The following is a 13,361-nucleotide window of genomic DNA, read 5'->3' on the forward strand; positions in this document are numbered from 1 at the left end:
TCCCCTCTCCCCTCTCCCCTCTCCTCTCTCTCTCTCATAGATAAAGAAAGCCATGTTTCTCATTGTTGGAGAAAAAAGTTACATATAAACACTGGGTGGGAGCTGGGAAGGCTAGAATTTCTGGGTTGTCGTTGGAGGTTTCAGTATGAACTTATTTTTTTAAACATATAGAAATAGATACAGAAATATAGGTGTGTGTTCACATGAATTAGTATGCATCCTATATTTCGTAGCTCTGTCTGCTGAGAGCACCTTAAAACAATGACACCTGGAACTGAGCACACCTAGCACTCAGATGTTCATCTTAAAACTGCATTCTCCACTAAAAGGCATCGGGACTCCTTGGAGGAGTGATTGATTGTAGAGCTGGGGTGGGGAGCTAGAAGATGAGCCAGAAGTGCTAGAGGACAGGAAGTGCACCCCAAAAGGTAACTTAGGAACCAGCCTTTCAGGAGAGCGCCCAGGGGCCCAAACAGGAACAATTTAAGCAACAAAATAAATAACAATAGTGTTGCATGATAACCCAAGGAATACAAAATACGGCGTTTGTTAGTGATGTAAGTAAATGATTGAATAAGTAAAGGGAGAAGGGACACCCCTTCCTTAGAGGAGAATTATCATTAACACGTGTAGAAGGAATGCGAGAAATAGCCAGTCACCATCATAGCTCATTGTTGTAGGTCAGCAGATGAACTGAGCGAAAGTTGGAGAAGCAGGATATTTGCATAGCTTCACAATGTCTCCCCCCAAATAACTGTTGATGACAAAGGGGAAAAGAGTGATTTTGCAGTGGAGAATCCTGGAAGGCAGTACCTTAGCCAGAAAATCAAGGTTAACATCACGGGCAATGGAAGTGATGCGCCGAGGGTCACATCACCTCTGTGTTTTTCTTCCCCAAATCCGTGCTCTCTAACTATAAGGAACTATCAGACACCCAAATTGAGGGACATTCTAGAAGATACCGGACTAGTTCTTCCCAAGTTGTCAAGGTCATGAAAAGGCAAGACTGAGGGAACTGTCACAGACCAGAACAGACTAAGGAGACATGACAGCTAAAGGCATTTGGGATTCAGGATCTGATCCTGGATCAGAGAAAGGACATTGGTGAGAAGCTGGTGAAATCTAAGCAAAGAGTATGGCTTTAGTTACCGCTATGTTATTTCACTAGTTATGACAAGGGTGTCCTGTTTCTTTGGGATGTTCGCTTTGGGGAAAGCTGGGTGAAATGTGTGATGGTATGCTCTCTTTGCAACTGCTCTCTAAGTCTAAAATTATCTGAGAACACAAAGTTAAAAATACATACTATATAACAAAGAAATAGCCGGAAAAAACTGCTGAGAAGAAACGGCATTTGGAAGAGTCATTGGGCTCACCTTTCAGGAATTGGGTGTATAACACCTGCCGCCATCTTTCAGAAATAAAAACTAGAGAAAGTTTCATTTAAGGCCCAGAAATATGTTTATAAGAATTTAGTAAATGGCAAAGCTTAAGGACAAACTACATTTAGGTGCTCAGCAGCTTGTCAAGATGATCTCTGATGTCTTTTTAAAGATGGGATCATGAGACATCTTCATGGAATACTCAAAATTGACCCCATAAACTATTTACACCCTTATCCCTGTAGGTTACAGATAAAACCACACACACACACACACATAATATTTAGATTTGTATCTTATAGTTGGAGATGTGTAAAGCTTCTATAACAAAACAGTGGAAGAGCATTTTATCCGCATTTGAAACAGCAGTTGTAGGGCAAGTGATTGTTTTTCAGAGTAAACCAGTCTGCCTCCTTTTTTACACCATTAGTTTGCAGATAAAGCTGCCTTCAGATTGGGGCTTCATGTATCAGTGATGCTTATAAAGACCCCTTTCACAGAAAGACAAAGAAGCTTGACTTAATCAAGTAAAATAAATAAAAGCTAGTTAGTAGATCATTCTAGCATGTGAATATTTTCTAGATGTTTAAGAGAAAAGGAGTAAATATGTTCCATTCATCTCTTTTCTGTATGTGATTATCGTATCACTTCTCCTCTAGGCTCATTTTCTTCATATATGTGGTTTTTCTCCATTGAAATTATTTTACTCTTATGAAAATTATATTTGCAAATGATAAACCTACAGAAATATGTTCAAAACTATTATACTTATTAACAGGTGCTTGAGGTCTTGTTTCCTAACACTGTGCTAGCTACTGTGGGAAATAAGAAAACACGACTAAGTTCTGTCCAGTAAGGGACACAGAATCTAGTAGGAGATAAAGGGACGTGTGCGTCCACGTGGGGTGGGGTGGTAGGCTGAAGATGTAAGTACACAGGTAGTGTTCTCAGGGTTCCAAATATAGCTGCTGTTGCGAGGATGACCCCTGTTCAATATTGTCGCCGTAGCATGGCTGTGCGTAGGCGTAACAGCAGACCAAGTGGCGGTTGGTGTGTCTTTAAATCCTGGCCCTAGAACATTTAAAAGAATCTTTCCAGTCTTAAAACCCACTGCAGGAACAGAGACAGTCAAGAATTTATATTTGTATTCGTTGCATGTATAATTATTTCTTTAGACTTTCCAGCAACTGCGAGTGTCCAAATAACATGTGTTTCTAGAGAAATACTTTACCTTCGAGTACCAACAGCCTTTAACTCTCTTATCCCTCTTATGTGCTGAGTGCAGTCGGAGGAAGAGGAATTGGAGTTGGTGAGTGTGGGCTTCTGCTTGAAGGGAGTTGAAAAAGATGTAGAAAGTACTAGTTCTCTTAAATGTTTCCATCTAATCTTGTTACACAGATTATATCACTTGTTATTCAACACTGTCCATGCACTTTGAACAACTAACCCTACTGGTAACACAGCATCTTGCTTTTCTAGTTATAACTCTATATCTTGATCCATTTTATTTGTTGGAACATTGGAAAAGAGCCTCCAAAAACAATAGCTGCCACTTGTTAAAGATTTTTTTTTTAAAGGAAAGATACAAAATACCTTATATAGTTCTCCAAATTATTATCATATTTTTAGAAAATGACTTCACCTTCAAAGTTCCTCAGATTGTAACACATGGTCTTGTGTTATTTCTCTTTCTTTCAAAAAGATTACATCATTTTTGGTGAGGTCACCTTTTTCAGAGTTGGAACTATTTCATTCTGCATGAGACGATCTGAGGCACAAAGGGGTTCCCTGTTTACTGAAAGGAACGTCTGAAATTGAACATACACAAATTGACTTTTTTTCTATCAGAAGAGATTCCATTCTTAAAGTAGCTGTCATTACCTTTTTTCCCCCAAACAAATGATTTCTATTTGCTTTTCTTCTAGAAAATGAATTTGACTAAAAACTTTCAGTTGGTCTCTTTCTTCTTTGGGAACTAAAACCCATACCTCACAGAAGTGATCAGATGAATTCAAAGTTACCTGCTAATTAGATGACTTTCAGGGAAATAAAAACTTGAAAAAGTGTAGTTTTTAGCATGGATGGGGGTTCAGATTGCATGAAAGCATGGGGGAAAGGCACCTGTTGGTTTTACTTACATTTTATTATTATGTATATATGCATGCTGGTGTGTTTTGCACAGTTTTTTCTTTTTTCAAATAAGGTGGTCTGTGCTCTGTCCTTAAAATAAGAGACCATTCTTTATTTAACTTTGTGATCACAGTTTTGCATTGGTTAACTGAAATACACTCGTCAGCTGTCATTGTGGCGTTGGATTATATCACGTGTGGATTTGGATTGTCTTTTGGGAAAATACTTAATGATACAGTAATGATGACCAAATGGAAGTTTATAATTCGAGATAAAAGAACTCATCTTGCATTAGACTTCACTATTGACCCATAAGGAGTTGTCATGAGTGCTTCCTTGTGAATTACCTAGCAGTATGTCGCCCTCTAGTGGTTCCAGAAGTCACTTACGCTTATAAAACAATGCCAGACGCAAGCTGTTGTTTAGCAAGTTCAGATGGGTTTGAGCTCCAGGATAGACTCATGGATGGCTCTGAGGACGGGCAGGTACCCTAGAGCCCACTCTAAAGACTCCTGAGAGCCAGGCCAGGCCACAGGGGTTCCGTTAGAAGCCTGGCGATGCCAGAACAACTTGACTTCCCGACAGCTCCAGGGGAATAGCTGCAGGTCAGAAGGAATAAAAGTATTTATCCTTTTCTCACCAGTTGTGTAGATGTCTTGGGCTAGAGGGTTTGTTGGGACAATAAGGGCACCGTCTCTCCTTCATACGGTACTTCAGTTCCCAAAGCACTGCCCGTCTGTTACCGCACTTGACCCTCAGCAGTGCTGCAAGGTCACTGTCTCCCCTTCTTGACAAACGAAGAAATTGGGAGACGTTAAAAGATTCTTGCAGTGCTTAGGAAGTGATGAATCCAGGATAAAACCTGGGCAATAAAACCACATACTTGGTGGTCTTTCTAACATCCTCTCACTTAAGACTGTATAGATATTAAAAACTACAAAGAAAGAAGCTGAGGTCTGGATCCTTAACAAATGATCAACGTTCAGGTATCCAGATCTCCCCAAAGGCCTTCCTCTGACCCTTTGAAAATGGTGACAGAGAAAACCGAACCCCATTCTGATTCTTTATAATCTGAATTATACTTTGATTGATACGGCTTAGAGCCTCAAACGTCAGTTATCGGGCTGTAACGTCTTCATTTAGAAACAGATGACCCTGGACTTGTGCTTGGGCCTCTTGGCTACTAACCTTGGCGTCTGTCCTGTCCTCTGATTCTTGGGTTTGGACAGCGTCCCCTCAGCCAGCACACTGAGAAGCTGCACTGTCATAGCCTGCGCACCGAGGACAGCGATTTCCTGGGCTGACTTCATCATTCAGCAGCTGATTTCATTAATCCCTTCCCCGTGTAGGTAGGGTCCTGTATAGATGGAGTCAGTCAGTGAGCATTTAATATCACTCCATTCACAGCCTGTCAAAGGTACTTTTCTTCCAAAGCCCTCAGCCAGTCGCTCCTTTCAGCAGAGGCCGGCGACGGCAGCGCTAGTGGCTGAATCTGCTGTGAACAAATAGGTCAGTTGGTGGGCGCTGTTCAGAATGAAGGAGGCTGCACGTGCGGGGCGCATGCTCGGGGATCTGGACCTCCCCATGTAAAACGGTCTCCAGTAAATACACAGATAGACTCAGCTGCAGGATTACAGGGAAGGAGAGCCAACAGGCTGCACATCAGTAAGCCCTCCCCTAAAGCCATGTTGGCCTCTCTGTGCTGCTGACCTTGGCCGTCCTCGGTACCATGGACCTACAGACACCCTACTCAGGGTCGCCGGGCAGCGTCTGCAGTGGCATCAAGTCCTCACGCTCACACATACGTGCGATCGATCACTCATCACGCAAGTTGCTATGTTAGGGATGTAGCTCTGACAGTAACTATGACAAAGACAAAGGAAAATGAATAATCAATGTAAAGTTGTCCCTGAAAATTAAATACTTATTCCCATCAGTATGAAGGTTTTTCACACCATCACTGCTTCATGAATAATGACATTCCCATCATCAAGCTGCGAAACATGTTACTTTTATTGAATCGAATGTTATTTTTAAAATACTGAGTCTGACTATAAATACGTGCAAAATAACACTTTGCTTGTTTTCTGCTCTCTCACAGAACACCCAAAGGATAAGCAGTTCTCAAGCCACTCAACCTCTCGCTACCCCCGTGGTGTCCGTGACAACCCCGAGCTTGCCCCCGCAGGGGCTCGTGTACTCAGCCATGCCGACTGCCTACAACACTGGTGAGCCTGCCCTGCCGGCCCTGGGGCTTGTCTTTGTCTGGGATCACAGGCGCTTCTGCGATTGGTTTCTACAGTATGTTCATTGATGTAAATCACCTCCAGTTTTTTTGTTTTGTTTTGTTTTGTTTTTAGCTGAGCCATCCTGCTACCTATTGGCAGCTCAGCGGCTGCTCAGCTCGGGCTGGACTCGAACCGCTGTTGCTCAGAGCTCAAACTCTTGAGCGAGCTCTTAATCAACTGAGCCACTCAGCCGGCCCTACACCTCCAGTTTTTTCGATTCACATCTAGATATACCAAAAATCACATCTAGCCTTGGGGAAAACCGAGGCCCTTTCTTGTTTCTCCTCAGAGAGGAGCTTTCACTCATTTACATTTATATAGACATTTCATCTTAAAATACCCCACTTCGGGGGGTACATTGGGATTTAGAATGCTACAGTGATTGTGGAGTGCTTTTAGCCACGGTGGGTGCGAGCAGGGGACTACGGGCTGCGGGGAGAATCCCAGGACGGCCGTGGGTGGGCGACACACGTGCGGTCCCACTTTCTCAGCAGCTGAGCCAAACACCTAAGCTTCAAGGGTGGGAGGAAAGCAGGACACAGTGCAGTCAGCCCTTGCCAGTTATTCACACGCTGCTATGTGGGAATTGGACTTGTTTGTGGTTCTTGTCAGTGGACTGTGATAAAGGTCACTGAAGCTTAGACTTCGGGGCACCGCTTCGGGGGGCGCTCTGCTGTCTGGAGCTGCCTGAGGGTACAGAGCCATCCACAGGTCTGCCTGCCTCTTTCTCCAAGTTGTTCTTTTAAAACAGAAACAACTTGAAAAGGTTTTATTGGAGAAGAAAGCCTCTTAGAAATGTCTGTGTTTTTCTACAATCAATATGAAAAGGTGTCCAGATCCATGAGCTGCAAATGTGGAGGAAATCCAGGGGCTATGCATTCCTCGTCCTGCCTTCGTGTGCCCTGTGCTGGCTGTGGGCGCGCTGGGCCGGGCTTTTCTCGAGCTCCTGCTGACTGAGGAGACAGGACACGCCTGAGTCGCTAACCGTGGAGGGGAGGCCCTGAGCTGTGGAGCTCACCAGTTTAGTCTGAGACTTGAGAATGCAGGAAAAAGAGGAAACACTGTGAGCAAGAGCGGTCCCAGGAGCACTGGCTGAGAAGATGGGCTTGAATTGGGTGTCAGTTAGATGATGGTGTACTGAGCATTTCATGACAGGCTTTTCAGTACACTTAGCAATCCCACTACACTTGTTTTTATTTATTTGTATGTTTTTCAGTTACAGCTGATATACAATGTTAGTTTCAGGTATACAACATGTTGATTAGACACAGGTATACTTTACGAAGTGATCACCCTGAAGGTCTGGTACCCACCTGGCGCCCTACACAGCTGTTACGATATTATCGAGTCTGCCCTTTGAGTGTGTTGTTTGTGGAGCTGGTTGAGGGACGCTCTGCTGTAGTCTGAAGCTGGATGTGTTGCTGGTTCTGGGGCCTCTTGGGAGGGGCTGCTGTGTAGGCCGAGGTCAGCCTCTGCCTGTGCCCCGCCTGGGACCATCTGGGAGGAGCTACAAAGGGATCTGGAGATGTTTGCTGCCTGTGCTGGGCTTGGAGGCGCCTGGCAGAGCTGAAGCTGGGAACTGAGGCTGGGCTTGGGGCTGCTCAGCACGAGGTAAGGGGCTCGCCGAGGCCAGATGCTGCTTGTTTGGGGGTGTGAACCTTTGAGAGATTTTAGGAAAGTCTGCAGCATCAGCCAAGGCAGGCTGCTTGTGTGGAGAAGCCCCTGGAAGAGGTTTGGGTTGGGTGCTGGGGTGGGGTGGGTTGAGCGGTGTTAGCCAGGCTGATGGCGACTCAGCTGTGATGCCTGCTGGCTGGCGGGGGACACGCTGAGAAGGGAACAGTGGCGCCCACCAGCACTTCAGTCTGGATAGAGCTGCCCTGATGAGCGCCCCGCCAGCCCTTGCCTTGGAGTTGGTCAGTTCAGTTCGTCCTCGTATGTCCCTGGTGCTTTTCCAGTGGCTTGTCCTGCGCTGGAGCTCAGAGCAAGTGAGTTGGTGACTGTGTGTGGGCCCTTTACGGGGAGCCTGGCAGTCCAGCCGCCCTCGGTCTCACCCAGAAGGAATCCCCGCTGGTTTTCACAGCCAGAAGTTATGGGGACTTCTCTCCCCGGCACCGGAGCAATGGGCTGGGGATGCTGGTGTGGTATTGGGACCCCTCATTCCCCCAGGGGGGACCTCTGCAGCCGAGATGTCCCTCCTGATTTTTAATGGCCACACGTGGGTGTGGGACCAGCCCATTCCACGTCCCCGCCCCTCCTTCCACTCTCGAGGTGGCTGCTTCTGTGTGTCAGTTACAGGACTTCGGTTCCGCTAGACCTGAGGCGGTTCTCAGTGACAGTTGTTCGTAGTTTTGGTTGTAATTTTGGTGTCAGGGGCAGAGGGGAGCACGGTGTTTACCTGCTCTGCCATCTTGACTGGAAATCTCCCACCGTGCTTGGGTTTAGAAATGCAGTTGGGATTCGAGAGAATTTGGTTTTTAGACGTCCAGAAGGAATGTCTAAACAAAACATAAAAATGGAGTCAGATTCTCCTAAAATCATCAGTAGTTTAGCTTGAGCCTCATTCTTTTTTAACTGACTTGGTCTTTGCTCTCTTTCTCAGCACTTAACTCTGCTTAATTTTGCCATTATCTTTAACATATTTATCTCTGTGTTTTAAACACGTGTCTGTGTTTTACCTTCCTTTAGTATATCATCTACCTTCCTGTACACATTTAGAGTCAAAACACGTGCCATAGATGCACAAATGAGCAGCAGTTCAAAAAGCACAACAGCTCTGTGTCAGGGAGCCTGTACACACGTCCTCATGCCTGTCAGATCGCTCCCAGCTTCACAAACTTAGGTTTTTGTGCCTTCAGTAAGTTATGGAGCACCTCCTGGGGGGCAGGTGCTGTGCAGGCACTGGAGTACAAGAATGCGGGGTTCACAGTGGAACTTAGGGTCTGTCAGGGGGAAAGACACACAGCTCTCAGAATCATTTCTTACTTTCGTGTTTGGGGCCCCATGTACGCGCCAGCCTAGAGGAGGCTGGCAGAGAGTGTCCGGGGAGGGGGCGCGCTGGGTGGGTCGAGAGAGCAGGGATTTGTACGCCATGTTGAGGATTCTGGACATCCTCTTGGGAAGCCACAAACAAGGCTGTGAGCAGCAAGGTGTCATGATCCTATTTGTTGTTTAAATGTCACGTTGGCTGCAGGGTGCATGGGGCAGATGTGAATGCAAGGACAGCACCCAAGGGGCTCTAGTGGCCAAGTAATGGGGACGGGAGGCTTGGACTGAGGGGTGGCGGCAGGCATGGTGAAGCCTGGGCGGGCTTCAGAGACAGATGGAATGGAGCAGACTTGGCGGGGGGCGGGGGGACGGGGCAGAGCGCAAAGAATTATCAGAACAACAGCCCCGGTCCCTGGCACGAGCAGCGAGGGGAACGTTGGTGCCATTTACTAAGATAAGGAGTGTTCAAAGTGGAGCAGCTTTGGAGGTGGAGACGTCCAAGTAGGCCTGTCAGGTAGGCAGCGGGCAGGACCTTGGAAGCAGAGGTCAGAGAGCTGTGGGCTTAGAGGGGTCACTGTGGGAGGCATTGGGGTGAGCCCCCTCTCCCCCCAGCTGCCGTGAGACCACAGGGGACATGGAGCCGTGACAGCAGCCTGAGTGCCAAACTCTGCTGTTTAACCCAGTTGCTTTTTGAAAAAATAATTCACTGGGAAGACCAACTTCTTTACACACCTCTCTTGAGATATAAAGTAGAAGAGGTTCTGCCACCTCTCTCTACAACTAAACGGGAAAGACAAGTGTGAATGACGAGCTGAAATAACTGTGAATGATAACTCAGGTCCCGGGTCCTGGCTGGCGATGACTGAAGCATCCATGTAGAGTGACCCATGTGTACTCTCGTACCACAGAGTTTTTTCATGGACTTGAAACTAGCAGGTTGTTGGAAAAGTCATGGCACATTTTTGCAACGAAAAACATAGAAAAAATACGTCATTTTTCCGACAGCCCAATAATTTGCTTGTCGTCAAGGATGTCTGATGGTCCCTGTAACTTTGAACACATGTGGTTGATGAACTGTGTAATAATGTAATGACCGTGTATCACTCGGGGTGGCACCCATGAGGGTGCTGCGTCCTTCCCGTCCCCTCAGGAACCTGACTCACGGGTGGGTGCGGACTCAGGCTGTGAGTGGAGGGTGGGGGCGGGGGTATTACCTATAACAGTGGCCAAGGAACGCCCTTTAGTGACGGCCTTTTTCTTATTTATAAGCCTAGAAAGAGTGGCTCAACTTTTTGTGAAATAATAGACAATAAACATTTAGTAGAGGATTGAAGCTTATTTTATTGAAATCATTCCAAACACCTAACTAGAGCTAAGTCCTATAAACCTCCTGAAAGACCATTTTCTGGGGGAATTACCCCCGTAGCGTGTGGCGGGAGGAAGTGCCTGACGTCTCCCTGCCTGGGGCTCGGAGGCTGCCATGTGGGAGCATGTTGCCCACGAGCCCGTCTCCTCCTCTTCCAGATTACTCGCTGACGAGCGCGGACCTGTCGGCCCTGCAGGGCTTCAGCTCCCCGGGCATGCTGTCGCTGGGCCAGGTGTCAGCCTGGCAGCAGCACCACTTAGGACAAGCCGCCCTCAGCTCCTTGGTGTGAGTAACCCTGGTCCGCACGCCCTCTTCTGTCTTCTGTGCTGTTGACTTTTTTAGGTGCCACAAGTGTTTGGAGGCTTACAGGGCTCTAGATCAGAGCTTGGATACTGGGCAAACTAGGCACTCCCTGCAGGGATGCAGGGAGCTAGGCCTCTCTCAGATGGACATGCTAAGGGGGTGCCGAGGCACAGGCACCCCTTCTACCTACCGGCCAATGATTAAGCCACCCTCTCCCATCCCTCCTTGCCAACCCTTGTCTGATCTCCCTGTTTGAAGAAAGGCAGCTGGAAGGGATTCAAGCCCACCTACCTTCCTGTTTTATGCTCTGGGGAATATCAGGGACAGAGAGACCAGGAAAATAAGTGGTGCCACTTGCTTTCTGCCCAGCACGTAGGGGAGGGGGTTTGTGTGTGAGTCAGGCCACATGGGGCTGATCCTGGCCCACTGCACCTCAGAGAACTCACCTTCTGGGCACGCGTGGGGAGGTAAGTGAGGAGGGCTCACGGCAGGAGCAGCGTCTATACCAGGATGACAGGAGGCCCCTGGAGCGGGTGAGGGAGAGCGTCCCCAAAGAAGGGACAGCACAGCAGACCCCTCTGCTCTCCTGAACGCTGGCTGCCTTGTCCCTGCTCAGGACGCTAGGCACACCTGCCCCGGGAGTCCCCGGAGAGCTAGCCTAGCTCAGCAAACCCTTCCCCCTGCATCCTGAAAGCAGCCCCAGGGGCTCCTGCCGGCAGTCGTCTCCTGGGGCATCACGCCATGGACAGAGGGCCTCGGCCAGTGCTGAGCCTCCTCCTACACACACTAGACACAGCCCTGCAAAGGGCAAGTGGGGATGGCCGGGCACGTGGGCTGTGCTTGGGGCAGGTCCCTTTCCTCTGAGCCCACGTCCTCCCTGGGAAGCTGGCGGACAGGCCTGCCTCCTTGGAGTCGTGCCTGTCATGGGGCAGAATTCAGGGTGCTATGTTGCTCCTCTACGGTTTTCGTCCATGGCAGCATCAGACACAGACACTGGGGCTACTTCAGCTACCAGTGCCGAGGGTGTGGGTAGAACTGGACACTGCGGTCGCTACTGTGCTTTTTTTTCTTGCCAAGAAATGTGATTTCTTTGGGGGCCGAGCACTGAAGGAAACGCCCCGCACCAGTCCCGGGGATTCTGACAGGGCTTCGGTCAGACGGGGTCTGTGCTCAGTCCAGTGACACAAACACTCACAGCCCATCTAACATGGTTTTTTTTCCCCTGCAGTTCCGGAGGGCAGTTATCTCAGGGTTCGAATTTATCCATTAATACCAACCAGAACATCAACATTAAGTCAGAACCGATTTCACCTCCCCGGGATCGAATGACCCCCTCAGGCTTCCAGCAGCAGCAGCCGCAGTCCCAGCCCCCGCAGCCCCGGCAGGAAATGGGGCGCTCCCCTGTGGACAGTCTGAGCAGCTCTAGCAGCTCCTATGACGGCAGTGACCGGGAGGATCCCCGGGGCGACTTCCACTCCCCGGTGGTGCTCGGCCGCCCCCCAGCCGCGGAGGACAGGGAGAGCCCTTCGGTCAAGCGCATGCGGATGGACGCGTGGGTGACCTAGGCCCCCTTCCTCCGGCTGGTGTCACGTACTGTGTGTGACTGCAGTGGACTGGCCTCCATATGTAACTGGTGGGTAAGGACATGAGGTAAATATATTTATATGTACATACATACATACATAGCCCTTTCACATGTATGTATGTGGGTGTGAGTGTGTGTGTGCGTGTGTTGCAGACACAGAGCCAGGCACTTACCTGCGAACTCCTTGCACAGCCGCAGATGTGCGTCCCGTGGCAGACCAGCACCTGGAGGCAGTCGAGCCTGGCACTTCCTTGGACTACTTGTTTCATACGATACCCAGTACCCCGTTTTTTGCCGAGAAAGGTGTCCTCATATATAATTCCCCCACACTAGCTTGCAGAAACTTAGAGGGCCCTACTTGTTTTATTTAACTGTGCGGTGACTGTAGGACTTAAGAAAAATGCTTTGTAGAACAGAGCAGTAGAAAAGCAGGAACCAAGAAAGCAATACTGTACATAAAATGTCATTTATATTAACTACCCAACCTGGCATGGGTCTCTGTCGCAAAGGGGTGCATGGTAAAGGGCTGTTGACATTAAAAAAACGAAACAAAACAAAACAAAAAAAAACAAAGCCCCACACATAAGTGTTTTGCACGTGCAAAAATGTATTGGGTCAAAGAAGTGATCTTTAGCTAATAAAAGAGAGAATAGAAAACACGCATGAGATCTTCAGAAAATATTAGTCTAGAAATATAGAACATTAACAAAGTAAATTAATATATTAAGTTATAATTGGAATATGTCAGAAGTTTCTTTTTACATTCATATCTTAAAAATTAAAGAAACTGATTTTAGCTCATGTATATTTTATATGAAAGAAAACACCCTTATGAATTGATGACTATATAAAATTATATTCACTACTTTTGAAAACATTCTGCTATGAATTATTTATATAAGCCAAAGCTGTATGTTTTAATTTTTTTTTTTTTTTTTTAGAGAATATCTTGTTTTAACTTTTTAGTTTTATTCTAAAAGTTAAGAGGGGAAAAAAACAAACAAAAATATCTTGCAAGCAGAACCTTGGAAAAAAAAAGCCATGAACACTTATTCTATATATAAATTAAAAGTTGAGCCAAACTCTTTGTGTATATAGCATCTTAAATATATTATCACCTTTGATGTAAGTACCTATGTATTGTATGGTCACCAGATTAAAAAGTATATTTTTGTGGATTGCCGCCAATTTGGGGGGGAAAGGCGAGATCCTTATTAAGTAGAGTATTCACTGTTTAATATTTACTATTTTGTTAAATATACTGTACTTTGGATTTTAATGATTAGCCCAGTTTTTTCAGAGGACTGTATAGAGGGGTTTCTCCC

General features: G+C 47.0%; 1 protein-coding gene across 11 annotated transcripts in view; it reads left to right on the forward strand.

Annotated features, from left to right (window-relative positions):
- The window catches only part of MEF2A (myocyte enhancer factor 2A), a 126,374-nt gene extending 113,679 nt beyond the window's left edge, over positions 1–12,695 (forward strand). For 8 of the 11 annotated variants that reach the window (XM_019637884.1, XM_019637882.1, XM_019637885.1 and 5 more), the window contains 4 exons: positions 2,665–2,688; positions 5,611–5,737; positions 10,307–10,433; positions 11,680–12,695. In XM_019637884.1, coding sequence (XP_019493429.1) covers positions 2,665–2,688; positions 5,611–5,737; positions 10,307–10,433; positions 11,680–12,016 — 615 coding nt within the window. In that variant the 3' untranslated portion in view covers positions 12,017–12,695. The remainder of the gene's footprint in view (positions 1–2,664; positions 2,689–5,610; positions 5,738–10,306; positions 10,434–11,679) is intronic. The other 3 variants (XM_019637879.1, XM_019637880.1, XM_019637881.1) reach the window with 1 other exon arrangement.
- Positions 12,696–13,361: the final 666 nt, after the last annotated feature.

The sequence above is a fragment of the Hipposideros armiger genome, unplaced genomic scaffold (genome assembly GCF_001890085.2).
Source record: "Hipposideros armiger isolate ML-2016 unplaced genomic scaffold, ASM189008v1 scaffold_35, whole genome shotgun sequence".
NCBI lineage: Eukaryota > Metazoa > Chordata > Mammalia > Chiroptera > Hipposideridae > Hipposideros > Hipposideros armiger.